General features: G+C 43.2%; 1 protein-coding gene across 1 annotated transcript in view; it reads left to right on the top strand.

The window, feature by feature from the left end:
• Positions 1-336: 336 nt before the first annotated feature.
• Positions 337-14605, top strand: part of KCNK5 (potassium two pore domain channel subfamily K member 5) — a 58998-nt gene continuing 44729 nt past the window's right edge. The window contains exon 1 of the mRNA XM_074236850.1: positions 337-548. Within this exon, the coding sequence (XP_074092951.1) occupies positions 363-548 (186 nt within the window). The 5' untranslated portion in view covers positions 337-362. The remainder of the gene's footprint in view (positions 549-14605) is intronic.

Genomic DNA, 14605 nt, shown 5'->3' with positions numbered 1-14605 from the left:
CAGGAGCCGGCGGCGCCCGGGCAGCCCACGTGTCTCCGCGTGGAGTGGGGCCTCGGCGCGCGCTTCCCCCCCCAGGGTCCCCACGCGGGCCCCCCCCAGCCCCCTTCTGTTCCCGGTGTAAATCGAGGCCCCTCCCCCGACCCCCACCCCGCAGCCCCTCTCGGACCCCGGGCCCCTCCACTTGGCGGAGGAACTTCTCCCCGGGAGCCGCGCTCGGGGCGCCGGGCCCAGGAGCCCGGCCGAGGAGCCCGGCCGCGGGGCACTGCGCATGCGGAGCTCCAAATTCAAACAGCTGTTCGCAGAGACGGTGCAGGCGGGCGGCGGGGAGCCCGGGGCGGGGGGACCGCTCGGGCCCGAGAGCCATGGTGGACCGGGGGCCCCTGCTGACGTCGGCCATCATCTTCTACCTGTCCATCGGGGCGGCGATCTTCGAGGTGCTGGAGGAGCCGCACTGGAAGGCGGCCAAGGAGAACTACACCTGGCAGAAGTCCCAGCTGCTGGAGGACTACCCGAACCTGGGCCAGGAGGGCCTGGACAAGATCCTGCAGGTGAGCCCGGGCCCCGCCGGCCCCGCAGCTCTGGGGGCCGAGAGGAGCATTCCCCCCGCCCCGGGGGTCTCCTCTCTTCTGGGGTGGAGCTGGGAGCCCGGGGCGGGGGGCTCCTGAGCTGGGAGGACCGACCTTCCCGGACGGGCTAGATTTGGGGGTTACTTACTGCCCGTCTGGGGAGCAGCCCAGCACCTCACTTTTTAAGAGCCTGCAGTGCAGTGTTGCTTACTGTTGGGGAGTTGGGGGGAAATGCAAAGATTCTGGAAGCTTCTTATTTACCAGAATACCTGGAAGGGTTTGAACCTTCCTCGACCCAGGAATTGGCCCTTCGGAGCCTGCCTGCGGCCCCCCGCGGAGGACGGGCTGGGAGGGAAGACAAAAGCTTGGGACTGAGCCCTCCCCGCATCCCCCTCTCCCCACTCCACTCCAGGGCTTCGCACCCTGCGCGGTCTGGTCTCCTTGGCCCCCGGGAGAGGCTGGGGTGCGGGTGCAGCTCCGGGGATTGGGCTCCCCCATTATGCCCCACGTGCTGGTCGGCGCCAGAGGGGCCTCAGGGGAAGGGAATTGGGGAGCAGGTAGGACGTGGGGATCGGGGGGCAGGCGGGGGGGAGGGAGACATCCTCTGAGAAGTGGGGTCTCTGGGGAGTCTTGGAGGAGGCTGAAGTGTGACGTTAGTGGCTTCACTTCCTGAGGCGCCTTATCTCCCCCACACACTGGGGCTTAAAAATACTACTGTTTGGGAAGGGAGAGGTTAAAGTGCAAAAAAAAAGTCAAAACAGAACTAAAAGAAAACCACCTAAATTCCTAAAACTTCTACTCCCCTGGGTCGATAGAATTTGTTCCAGGAAGAGGCCCCCCCTCCTCCCCAGGTCCTTTCCTGAGGGAGACCCCGGGGACTGAGGGTGGGTAGCACTAGGTGAAGGTGGGAATGGGAGGTGGGTGGAGGGGCTCTAATCTTTGGTCTGTACACACCCCATCTATCCTGCTGACCTGTGGGAGCTGCCAGCCGCCCATTCTGGGTGGCGCTTATCTTTCGGGGTGCTAGCTAAGTCTGCAAGCATGGGGGCAGGGAGAGACCACTAGCAGGGTGTTTGCACAGGGGTCAGCTCTCACTGTGCCTGTGGACAAGCTAAAGGGGGTCTGACTGCAAAGCAGAGCACTAGGCTGACTGCTGGGGGAGTTTGTGAAAGATAAGAATCGGGACTGAAGCTGGAAACCTGTTTTCCCTAGTAATTTACTCCCTTGGACAAATTGCACACCGAACCTTAGATTCCCCATCTACAAAAGAGGGAAGGAGTAGAGAGAATAAGCTCAATTCCCCTCTGGGATTATTAGACCTACAAAAACAGATGGTTGTGAAAGCAACTTTGTTGGGGAAGCCCCACAGACGTTTCTTCCAACTTTAGGACTTCAGTAGTTTCTTCAGAAAATGTCATAGTGACCTAGTTGGTTCTTGTGGGTGAGTAGAGGCACTAAGCAGAAGTGGCTCCTGTAGACATGCCTTCTCAAGACAGAGTCCCCAGAGAACTTTCTGCCTTTTCTTTAGTTCAGTTGGGGTAAGAATGCTGCATGTTCTCATTCCTGACGTTACACCTGAATTATTGGAACAGTGTGCTAGTTTGGGCTTTCCTTCTATAAGTCTCTAATCCAGTTCATCTAAACCCCAGGTCTGACCACTGCCACTTCCCTATTCAAACTCCAAGGCTCCCTATCATCTACATGATCACCTCAGAGCCTCTGTTTGGCATTCAAAAATTTTCCATAGTCTACTCACTTTCTTCACATTGTTGTTCTGTTGCGTCTGATTCCATATTATTGTTTAGTGGAATTGAACTCTTCCAAGACCCCCATTTGGGTTTTCTTGACAGAAATACTGGAATGATTAATGGTTGCTATTTCCTTCTTCAGTTCATTTTACAGATGAGGAACTGAGGCAGGTTAAGTAACTTGCCCAGTTTTTCATGTGCCAGGTCCTAAGATGTCAGAGATGGAAATTAAGGGTCCAAAATGGAGGGGCAACATAATTGAGATCCTTGGATAGTTCATGGGGAAGAGAGTTTGGTGGAACCAGGGATTGGTAGTGAACCCTTACCAGGTTCACATAGTGGGGTTCCTAAGGGTGATTCTGTTAGCCTCAAGTACCTTACTGGTCTTAACTGACTTGGAGGGGAAGAGGGAAGAGTGTATCACTGGATGATTTCCCTTGAGGAAACAATTTCCCTGGAAAACAAGGTTTTCATGTAGTTTTCTTTACCTCTTTGTTTTGGTGGTGGTTGAGGGGGGTGCACATCAGGAAGGATTATAAAGCCTTGTTCTCTACTCTAACGTTTCCCTTTTAGCAGCTACAGGACTGTGATAGGGAAGGAAGGAAAAAATTCAAGGCTGAATGTGGGAAAATAAATTTCAAAACATGAAGGGAAAGGGAGGGAGGCAGCTGGGTACCAGCAGCAGACTGACTTCCTTTAAGGTGTTTGAACAAATATAATGCCTCTTAATTCGGAGATCCTGCTAAGATTGTAAACAGAGCTCAGGCCCTCAGTATAAAGTGGGCAGGTAGCTTGAAAAAAGAATTTGGGCATGGCCCAGGGCTTTGAATAATGTGATTGAAGAACATCATGGACACGCCCCACATGCACTGTTTCTCTTCGCCTTCCCCCTCACCTACTGACCCCCTCCTTCTTTAAGGCCCCCCCCCCCTTATAAATGACCCAAGTGAAGTATTTCAGGAACTTCAGTTTTCCTTGTGCAAACCTGCTTATCTCTCCTTTATGATCTGTGCTTTAGGCAGTGCCTTTGAGCTAAGAAAATAATTTAGAAAGAGAATAAAGAAAATTCTCTTCTTTGGGTGGTAACTGGGCATTGTTGTCCATCTGGCCCCTTAGTCATTTCTGAACAAGAGCATTTAAGAGCCAAGTTTTCAAAACTGTTATATCTCAGTAGAATGGAAATTTCTTGAAGGAACTGGGTTTGGGATTTCTTTTGGTATCCCCAGGGCCTCAAACATAAGAAATAATAACTAGTATTTTACCTGGAGTGCTATCCTAGAATATAGTCAGCTAGGTGGCACAGTGGATAGAGGAAAAAAAATCATAAAGACTCCTTCCTGATTTCAGATCTGATCTCAGACACTTGGAAAGTCTGTGACCCTAGGCAGTCACTTAGCCCTGTTTGCCTTAGTTTCCTCATTTGTAAAACTTGAGCCGGAGAAGGTCTTCAGTCTCTTTGCCAAGAAAACCCCAGATGGGGTCAGGAAGAGTTGGATACAACTGAAATGACTCAGCAACAACTTCCTGACTGAAAACGCTATTTCACCACCTGGTAGTTGCTTTGGGCTGTGTAATTCACAGTCAATTTAAGAAACATTTATTAAGTGCCTATAATATGTAAAGTTCATACCCTTTCCAATGGCACTTAAAATCTAAGTCCATAGGAGAGGAGGAGACTGAGAAATATGAGGGGGGAAATAAGTGTGGGTGGGGTTAGGGAGTAGGGGGAGCAATAAGCATAGCAATAGTTTTGTCCTCAGTCACATAAAGCATATCATTTATAGATTTGCAAACAGTTTTACAAATGGCTATTTAAAGTTTTGATACACCTTCGCCTAAAAAACTTTCCTGTCTTCCTGGTACTATGATTTGAATATGCTCTAGTGGAATAAATGCTAGATTCAAACCCAAAGTCAGCTACATATTACTATGTGACCTCAGCCTGAACCTCTTTGCTGACCCTTCTTCTGTTTTACTTCTTTTTTTATTAGATTTTTTTTTTCAAGGCAATGGGGTTAAGTGGCTTGCCCAAGGCCACACAGCTAGGTAATTACTAAGTGTCTGAGGTCGGATTTGAACCCAGGTACTCCTGACTCCAGGACTGGTGCTCTATTCACTGTGCCACCTAGCCGCCCCTGTTTTACTTCTTAGACTACCTAGTGAACATCTCATAGTAATGTCTAATGGACATCTCAACATAGTCCAAACTGAACTTAGTATCTCTCCCCACAACTCTCCTTCCCCTTCTAAGACATCCCTTTTACTGTCAGCAATACCCCTGACCTCCCAGTCATCCATGCCTAGGTATTATCTTCATGACCTTCTCCTCTTCTAACCTTGCCACCACTCTGCTGCATGTTCTTATTCCTGACTTTACACCTGAACTATTGGAAGTCTGCTAGTTTTGGTCTTCCTTCTATAAGTCTCTAACCTAGTTCATCTAAGCTGCAGGTCTGACCACTGTCACTTCCCTATTCATACTCCACTGGCTCCCTGTCATCTACATGATCAACATCAAATCTTTGTTTGGCATTCAGAAATTTTCAATAGTCTACTCATTTACTTTCCCCACATTGTTGTTCTGTTGTATCTGATTCCATATAGTTGTTCAGTGGAATTGAACTCTCCCAAGACCTTCATTTAGGTTTTCTTTACAGAAATACTGGAATGATCAATGGTTGCCATTCCCTTCTTCAGTTCATTTTACAGATGAGGAACTGAGGCAGGTTAAGTAACATTTTACAGATGAGGAACTGAGGCAGATTAAGTAACATTTTACAGATGAGGAACTGAGTAAGTATCTGAGGCAGAATGAACTCATAAAGAGGTGTCTTTCTGATTCCAGTTTCAGGATCTATCCATTGTTCCAGCTAGCTTCCTCTACTTTCCTCCATATTCTCCATGATCCAAAGACATTTTCCTTGCTATTCTCACACAAGAAATTGATTTTCTGGTTCTGGGTATCTAAATTGGGTTTCCTTTGCCTAAATTTCTCTTTCTCCTGGTTCCCCTAGCTTCCTTCAAGTCCCAACTAAATTCCCATCTCCTACTGGGAAGCCTTTCCCTGTCCTGCTTAATTCTAGTGCCTTCCCTCTAAAGATTATCTCCAATTTATCCTGTGTACTTTGTAAGTAGAAGTTTGTATCTTATCTCCCCATTAGATTAGTGACCTCCTAGAGAGCCTGGACTGTCTTTTGCCTTTCTTTGCATGTATGCCCACTGATTAACATAGGGCCTGACCACCTAGCATTTAAGAAATATTGATTGACCTTGGGCAAATTACTTCTGCCCAAGTTTTTTTTTTTTAATCTATAAAATAGGGGTGTAGCTAGAGTGCATTTAAGGTAAGGGCCACTCCAGTTCTAAATCTATGACTCTAAACACTTATTTTATTTTAAGTAGTGTTCCTCATTTCCTTGCTCTTATACTCGATTTTCTTGCCTTAAAAAGAGCTACTTCTCCCTATTTTAGGTATTCTGCCTTCCTCCTCTTCTCCACTTTTTCTTTATTACTAAATTGAAAGAGGCAGCAGAGACATTTGGGGGGAAAAAGCATATCCTGATTTCTAGACGTGGTTCTGCTTTTCTGTACCTTGATTTCATCATCTGAAAAATGGACTTTACAATAGCATTAACCCTTCTCCCTCTCTTGATTACTTTGAGGTAGGAGCCTGGAAGAGGTTTGCCTGAGGCAACCTTCTCTGATTAACTGATTAAACTTATTAACTTGCTTTCCAAAGTTCCTAAGTACTTGCTTGGCATATTCTAATTGCTTTTATTATGTATGGTTAGTAAATGAGAATCTAAATAGGTACTTATTCTTTGTTGGGATGTCCCTTTTATTTTAGCAAGTCTGGATGGAATTACCCCAAGCATTTCTTCTCTCTTCCAGTGACCCACAGTCTTCTCTTTTCTTGACATGGCACTTACTGTTCATACCACAGTTTAGTACTTAATTACACATCTGTCTTAATTGTTGCATATGTGAGTCTTGTTTCTCCAGCTAGGTTTTTGTAAACTCCTCAAGGGCAAGGCAACCTCTCATAGATGCTGTATTTCCCCCATGCTGTGCTGGGGAATAGGTTAGCTAGGAAGACATCTACATTATCATCTTAAATCGGGGTTTACCCCTGATGCTCATTTGAGAGACTTTAGGCCAGTTACAATCATAGTGGTTCTTGACACTTTTATACAGTAATTCTTTACAGTGAAGGAATTGCAAGCATCTCCGGAGGGAATACTCCTGTTGACATCATGGACTGCTCAGGGAAATGAAAGAATTAGATAATTAATGGTCATTTCAACTCTGAAATTTTCGATGCATTGGAACATTTTCCAATTTCTTACATTGCACAAGAATGATTAGGACTTTTTTATTTTTTTAACTGGGAGACATTTGAAGTTCTTTATCTTGAATAGGAATTTTCAATTTCAGGGATGATAATGATAGAAGTTAATGTTTAGAAAACAAAACACTAGTTTCTTCTCATAACTGAGGGCAATAAAGAGTTAATTTAAACTAGTTAGATGAATATTTTTCTTTTAGATATTCATTTTTAATTTTTACCATTTTCCCCCTAATCTTGCTTCCCTCCTCCCCAGAAGCAATCTGTTAGTCTTTACATTGTTTCCATGGTATGCATTGATCTAAGTTGAATGTGATAAGAGAGAAATCATTAGATGGAATGTTTTACTTATTGAGATTTTACTGTGTTTTTGTTTTAAAAAGTGGATTTTTAAATTTTTGAGAATTTATAAATGTTTTCAAACTACCTAGTGAACATCATAATTAAGTCCCAGTAGGAAATTACTGAGGAGAGAGTATTTAACTGTTTTTAGATGGAGTAATTCAGCCATAGAACTAGAAACTTTCCCTAGTCCCCAACCCATGTTATGAATGAGGAAACTGCAATGAAATGATTTGCTCAAGATCTCCTAGGTAAAAGTAATAGTCAAGATTCAAATTCAGACAATAACTCCAAATCTAGTCTTCCCTGTGATGCCTTTCAGAGGAGACTTTCTGTCCTCAATTGAGGATAGATGGGGTCGGGAATTTGGTGCCTGTTGCCCCTGAGGAAAGGAGGTGGGGGAAGGGTCATGGTTTATTTATAGTCTGGAACTTAAACAAAGTCTCTTGGTTTGGGTGCTTTGCTTCAGTGACCCTGACCTTAAGCCAAGAGCTTTCATCTTTGAGCTTGGCTGGGTTACTGTCTGATCTGGACAGGCTTATGAACTCTCCCTTTTTTCCCTTCTTTTGGTGGTGGCATTGATGGGTGGGGGCAGAATGGGGTAGGTGGGAGGGTGGGGTTAGTTTAGAGATTGTCAAGAAAGATTTATGTGACAGGTACCTATGATGCCAGGATCAGTCTGCCAAAGACCCTCTTTTCAAACTGAAACTTTGTGACTCTTAGAGGAGGTGGAATGGTGGATTAGGATGGGGGTAGGCATGAAGTCTGAGGGGAACAAATCTCTTTCCTTCTTTCCTTGGTATTGCTTTGGTTAAACACTTGAAAATTTCGTATTTCATTGAGGGTCAAAGGCATTTTGAGAGTTTCCTCAGGCTTGGGCTTGAGGTGTCTCTCCCAGAAGGCCCAGATCTTTGGAGTTCAGGAGTGGGGGGGAGGGCGATGCAAACAAGAGATGAATCTGTTCTCCTTTCTTATCTGGACCCTGGTGAAGGGAAGAAGGGGAAGGAATGAAAAAGGCCCTCCATCAGCTACAGCTGCTCTGGAAACTATACTGGTGTCCCTCCTTTGAACTCTGGCTGTTTTTGCCCCCTCAAAAAAACATACTAATGTGGAATATTCCCCCCTTCCCAGAGGTGTCACTGTGAGAACACAAGGTAATTTCCCACCCCTACTGCTACTGGCAGCTGCTTTGTTTTCTTTACTTTTTAAATATAACTAGCTGATAAACTAACAGCATCTCTCTGCAAGGCTGAGGTAGTAATGGGGACGCCTCCTCCTTCCTTCCCCTACTTCTCCCCCCGCCCCCCCCTCCCCATCACTGAGTAATTTGTTTCTAACGGAAACTTTTTTTCTCTTTCCCTTTGACTACTGGCTTCATGTCCAAAGTCAAAGGACATGAAGGAGCTCCTGTAGATCAGAGGGTTGAAGGACCTTGTGTCTGTGTGTGTGTGTGTGTGTGTGTAGAACATAAGAGACCAGTAGGTCCAGGACCTTGTTTACCTGACTGATCACTCTCTTGCCTTCAGCTTCAGTGACTCAATTTTTCTAAATGCTTTGTCTGACTCCCCTTTGCCTGTCTCATTCCATCTTGTATCAATTATCTATATACCGGTTGCATCTCCCTGAGCTCCTGGGGCTTGATTGGTTTCCATCTTGTAACCTCAGCATTTTTTTTTTTTTTTTTTGGTAACCAGACCAATGATTTCCTTAAACCTGCAATTGCTCTGTTACTTAAAATCTTGGAGAGTTATCTGGGACTTTGAGAGGCAATATATATGCCCATTTATTAGGTGTCAGAGGTGGGACTTTAGCCTTTCTGAATGAGCCTGGCTCTAGCCATTTCACTAGACAACCAATTTATTCAGTTGTTTTCAGTCATATTCTACTCTTCTTGGCCCCATCTGGGGTTTTCTTGACAAAGATTCTAGAATGATTTACCATTTTCTTCTCCAATTCATCTTACAGGATGAGGAAACTGAGGCAAACAAGGTTAAGTGACTTGCCCAGGGTCACACAGCTAGTTTTGTTTTTGGTGAGATTCCAAACTTGGTCTTCCTGATTTAACTACACCAAGTAAATCATCATGCCTTTTATGTAGATACAGAAAAGTTATTTTTATTTTTAAATTAAATATTTCCTTTGTGCAAAAAATATTTTTCTTGCTCCCTTTCTTTGCCCCTTGTGAAGATTGTATGATTGAAACTTGTGTGAAATTATTTCTAAATAAGCTTAACCCTTAGGAGAGGAGAAGTGATGTCTTTATCCTGGAGAAAGACTCAAACTTCAAGCTTCCCCTTCTGCAAGAGAAGAGTAATGATCATTACAGTATCTTATTTGGGGGAGTCAGTGTGGTGGGGTGAGAAAAGATTTGGAGTCAGGAGACCCGAGCTCAAATTCTGGACAAATCATTCAACCCCATTTACCTCAGTTTCCTCATCTGTAAAATAAGCTGGAAACACCAAATTACTCCAGCATCTTTGCCAAGAAAACCCCAAATGGGATCATAAAGGGTCGGACACCCTTGAAATGACTGAATATAGCCAGTATTAACAGAGTTAGGAGGTTACCTTTTCTACCTGTGATCCCACAATATCTTTCATACAGTAGTTATTATACAGATATTATCATTCTTAATTTTAGGCCGATGAGGGTAAAAGATTATATAACTTATTATTTATAAGTTATAAGTTATTATTATAACTTTCACAACTCATACCAGAGGTGGATTTTGAACTGGGTCTTACTGAAAATGAGACTGTAGTATGATTTGTTGCTTTTGTAATAAAGAAAGGGTGAGCCTAAAGGAGTTGGGTCATCCCCAGGGGTACAGGAGAAAGTTTTGTGAAAAGAGGTGGAACAAATTTCTAACTTGAAAGATATATCCTCTCCCAATCCCACAGTGGCCCAGCTCCACCCCATCAGCTGTTTGCTAGACCACGAGTTCTGTCAAATCACAAGGGTGAGAGAGGCTGCCTTCAAAGCCTTTTAAAATCAACAATAAAACCCTCTATGGCCCAACTGTAAAGATCCACCCCACCCCCACTTCCCCCAACCTGCCCTTATTTTCAGGGACAGATGAACCACCCACAATTTTCCTTTTCCCTCCTGAGAAACTTATCTTTTCTTTCAAAGCAAGTTTGAAAACCCTTGGAAAATTGGAGGCTTTGTGCATCTCTTTGCCCTCCTTCTCTCTTGGCCTCCTCCCTACTGGCTGAATGACCTGGGGGAAACTGATGAAAGATTTTCTCTGTTCATGGTCTGGGCTTGGATTAACTCTTCTGTTCCTGGGGGAATCCTCAGCCCCTGTGATCTGAGATACTGGTCTTTCTGGTACATGGTCAGAGTGCTTGGGTCATACTCTGATAAGGAGGATAAGGGGAAGGGGACAAACCACCAACCAACCTCCTCTTCTCTCCTAATATATCTTGGAGTCTGTTGGAATCATCAATCTCTTAAGCTGCTTCAGACTTTGTTTTGAATCTTGTAACCCTTTTTAAAATCTCTTATTCTAAATACTTAGGTTTTCTTTAGTGATGTTTAGCTTGGACTATGTAAATTCTTTTAAATCCTAATCTTTCAGTCTTTCTGTTTCCCCATTAGCCCTGACATGCCTAATCAGTAGCTAGTTGGACCTTTTTTTAGGGGTAGCAAGCCTTGCTTTTTTGGGGGAAGTTAAGATATTCTTCTCCTGGTCTGGGAAGGAGGAGCTAATGTCATGATCAGGGATGTCAAAGATCTGACTTCTTTGTTGACTCCTGGCCTTTCAGTGTTACTTAACCCTCAGTTACATTCTTATTTTAAATGTTTTATTGATGTCCTTTAAAACAAATAATTCACTTCTCAATGAATGACTGTTTTTCCTTCCTAGAGTTTCCCCTGACAAATATAGTCAAATAAAACACATCAACCACATCTGAAAATGTATGTAATCTCTTACTCCTCTTCTCAGGAATGGCAAGAATGCCTCTGAACTCAGAAATAATCACTTAATTAATTGATTAGATTGCGTCATGTAAATTGTTTCTCTTGTATCATATCATTTGTACTTCATATTCTATTCATGTTATTCTATATCAGTTCACTAAAACCTTCTTAAGTTTCTTGATCTAAGAGATCTATATAGCCATGAAGTAGATGGTTTGGAGACACCCCCAGAGTAAAAGCTTTTGTCCCACCTCACTTTGATGTTGATTTTTGCTTCATGTTTGGTATCCTCTCTCTAAACAACTTGGAAGTTATCTGTATATACTCATTATGAATATGTGAATGAATGAAAAAAACATTTAGGGGTAGCTAGATATCACACAACTCCTGCATAAGTCACTCAACCTCTGTTTGCCCCAGTTTCCTTATCTGTAAAATAGAGGTAACAAGAGTACCTAACTCCCAGGGTTGTTGTGAGAATCAAATGAGATAATAATTGTAAAGTGCTTAAAACAGTGCTTAACATATAAAAGTTCTGCATAAATATTAGTTATTGTTATTATAAAGTCTATACTGTGTACTAATGTTATTGTTATTTAGTATTATTGGTCTCTTCCTGACCTCACAGACCATAGCACACTAAGCCCTTCTGTCTCTCAAAATCTGTTCATGTTCATTGTTTCCATGATGAAAGCTATCCATCTGATCTTTGGTCCCCTTTTTCTTTTGTTTTCAGTCTTTCTCAATATCAGCAGTACTGGTGATAAGAATGGAAAAACTGAGACAGTCTCAGCACATAAGGATCTCACTCTGAAGTCCAACTGTAGGGCAGATGGGAAAGACCCAAGTTTTGGGGTAACAGATATTTAAAGGACTCAAGGGGGAATGAGGAGGACTTGGAAGAAGATGGCAAGGCTTAGAGAAGATAGGGGCAGTGCTGAGCATAAGTTCTGGCAGTTCTCCATCTCATTAGAAGGAAAAGGAGTTTTGACTCATCTCAGTCAAGGTCTGAAAGCCTTGGGGGTAAAGGAGTAGGGTTGTCTTCCCTCCTTGGAATGGAGTTTTTTGAAAAAATTTTTTCCCTTTTGTTTTTATGTCCCCAATGCTTAAGTCAAGTGTCTCACACTTAATAGGCACTTAATAAATGCTTGTTGATTGATTTCCGCACAGCCCTGCCTTCAGGGAATTTCACATGAAGAACTGCCAAAAAAAAAAATCACTGATTTCTAGAAGAATAGATCTAGAACAGGAGAGGCATTAGAAATTTATCTAGTACCACCTCCCCATTCTTTTTGAGGAGTTTTTGGGTTAGATTTAGAAAAATAATGTGCCTGAGATCATATGGTACTAAGAAACCCATTAGAACTTGAACTCATGTCCTCCTGGCTTCAAACAGAAAGTTGCTTACGTGTGCTGTGCTTGCATGTAAGGTCTGTCAGAGCTTGCAGGTTAGTGACCAGATGTCAGGGTCACCATGCCCCAAGGTGAAGCTTTAAGCTAAATGGCATCATGCATGAGCAATCTCTATACATATAGATAGTCAAATTGCTCATCCACTAACTCACAGTATGAACAATCTATGAAAAAACTTAGCCAGATGTTCAAATATAGCATGAGCAAAATGACCCAGACCAAAAGAAAATAGGTTCTCTAAAAGGTGAACACTCCAAGGGAGTTTGGGATTATGGAAAATTTGGTGATTTATGCCCACGAAGAAATGCATTGAAACTTTGAAATTAGTTCTGTCTCTATATGGATAGACCTAGATTAGGAAGAACTAAGTTAGAATCCTGCCTCAGGACTAGCTAGCTTTGTGACCCTGGCAAGTCTCTTAACTCCTTCAAGTTTTAGTATCTTCATTTATAAAATGGATATGATGCTGGGTTATAAGGCTCAAATGAGAAAATAGACTTAAAGTACTTTGCAAACTTAGATGTATAAATTTTAGCTACTGCTATTATTATGATAAAGCACAGAATTGACTAACAGGAGCCAAATATTAACGAATACTTAACACTGCTCTGGGTGGTCTGAAGAGGCCAAAGGCACTCAAGGTTACTGGAAAGGACTGTGGCTTTTCCCTTTGAGATTTTGAGTTTAATGGAAAGGGATTGGCTTTGAAATCTGGAACTCTCTGTTCACATTCTGGGCCCAAATCTTAATTAGCCTTGATACAATAGAATACACTCATTGGCATGCAGGTGCCTTAGTATGTCATTTTTAAAATAAAGGGGCTATAGATGGCTGTCCTGCCTTTCTAATCTTCCATCTTCTATGATCCTATGATCTGGGCTTTCTTTGTACTTTCTCACAAGAGGACACTCACTATTTCCTGTCTTAGTATTTTCTCTGGAACTCTTCTTCCACATCTCCATCTCCTATCTTACATGGTCTCTTTCAGTTCTTAAGATCTGCCTTTACAAGAAACATTTGCTTGTTCTTCTTAATCTTAGTTCTTTCTCTCTGAGATTGCACTCAATTCATCTTGTATATAACTTGTTTGTACAGAAACCTTTGCTGGTGCCTCCCCAATTAGAAGATTCTGTCTTTTGCCTTTTTTTGGATCCTCATGCATATTTACCAACTTAGTACTAGAATTGTTACCCAGGACAAGTCTTTTCATTTTTGACCTGAATTTCTCCCTCTGTAAGATTGGGGGGGGGTAATGGTACCCTCTTTCTCAATCAGTTATTATGAGAAAAGAACATTATAAACCTTGAGTGTTTATTGAAGCATTTGCACCTACTGAGTGGAGTTGAGTTTGTACTATTTGTATGTTCTTGGTTAAATGAGAGTGAAGATCCATAAAAGCAATATTATTGCTATTATTGTTGTTGTTAATACAGACCCAGGAGACTACTGGGTTCACAAGCAAGCAGACGAACCAAAGAGCCTGGAGCAGGGAGGGAAGGGATCACTGGGAAGGAAGATCTAGAGTCCCTTGTGATGGTTAGGAATGCTTGGAGGTTACTGATTTGCTCCCTTGACCCATGGCAGACCCTTGGGAGCTGCCACTGAAGCTGGAATTGGAGGAGGGAGCCTCCTCCGCCTAAAGGGGAAGTGGAGCTGAGTGATGCCTTCCCTTTCCTGCGAAGGAAGGAGGGGGAGAGCTGAGATAGAGGGGCCCAACAGCACTATCTTATTGCAGGATTCATCTCTGGAAGGAATCTTACAGGTCATCTAGTTCAGCCCCCTACTCATTTTACAGAGGAAGCTACTGGAAGACCCAGAAAGGTTGTGATTTGTCACATAAGTTTTAAGTAGCAGATCCCCAGAATTCAAAGGATAGGGATGGGGGATTGGGATGGTGGTCATAGCAGTGGTAGATTTGGAAATGGGGGACAGGGGCATCAACCACCCCAATCCAAGCAGCAAGTTAGGACTTTATTCAGCTGCCTCTCTGTCCCTCACCAAAGGACTGGAAGCTAGCCCTCAAAGGTAAGTACTGAATTTCTCTCATTGTTATTCTCTCTTATTATAATTATGAATTTAATAATTCAGGAATGTGCATTATATAGTGGAAAAAGCAGTCTCCAGAGGGCCTGGGTTCAAACACCCACTTTGCTGTTTACTATTTTCATGACCTTGGGTAATTAACATCCCCAGGCCTTAATTTGCACCTCTATTAAATGAAAATGTTGGGTAAGGAGGCTGAGATCCTTTCTAGTTCTAGATATAGT

This window comes from Macrotis lagotis, chromosome 5 (genome assembly GCF_037893015.1).
Source record: "Macrotis lagotis isolate mMagLag1 chromosome 5, bilby.v1.9.chrom.fasta, whole genome shotgun sequence".
Classification (NCBI taxonomy): Eukaryota; Metazoa; Chordata; class Mammalia; order Peramelemorphia; family Peramelidae; genus Macrotis; species Macrotis lagotis.
Note: the sequence above shows the minus strand (reverse complement) of the source record. Positions and strands in the feature narration are given on the sequence as shown.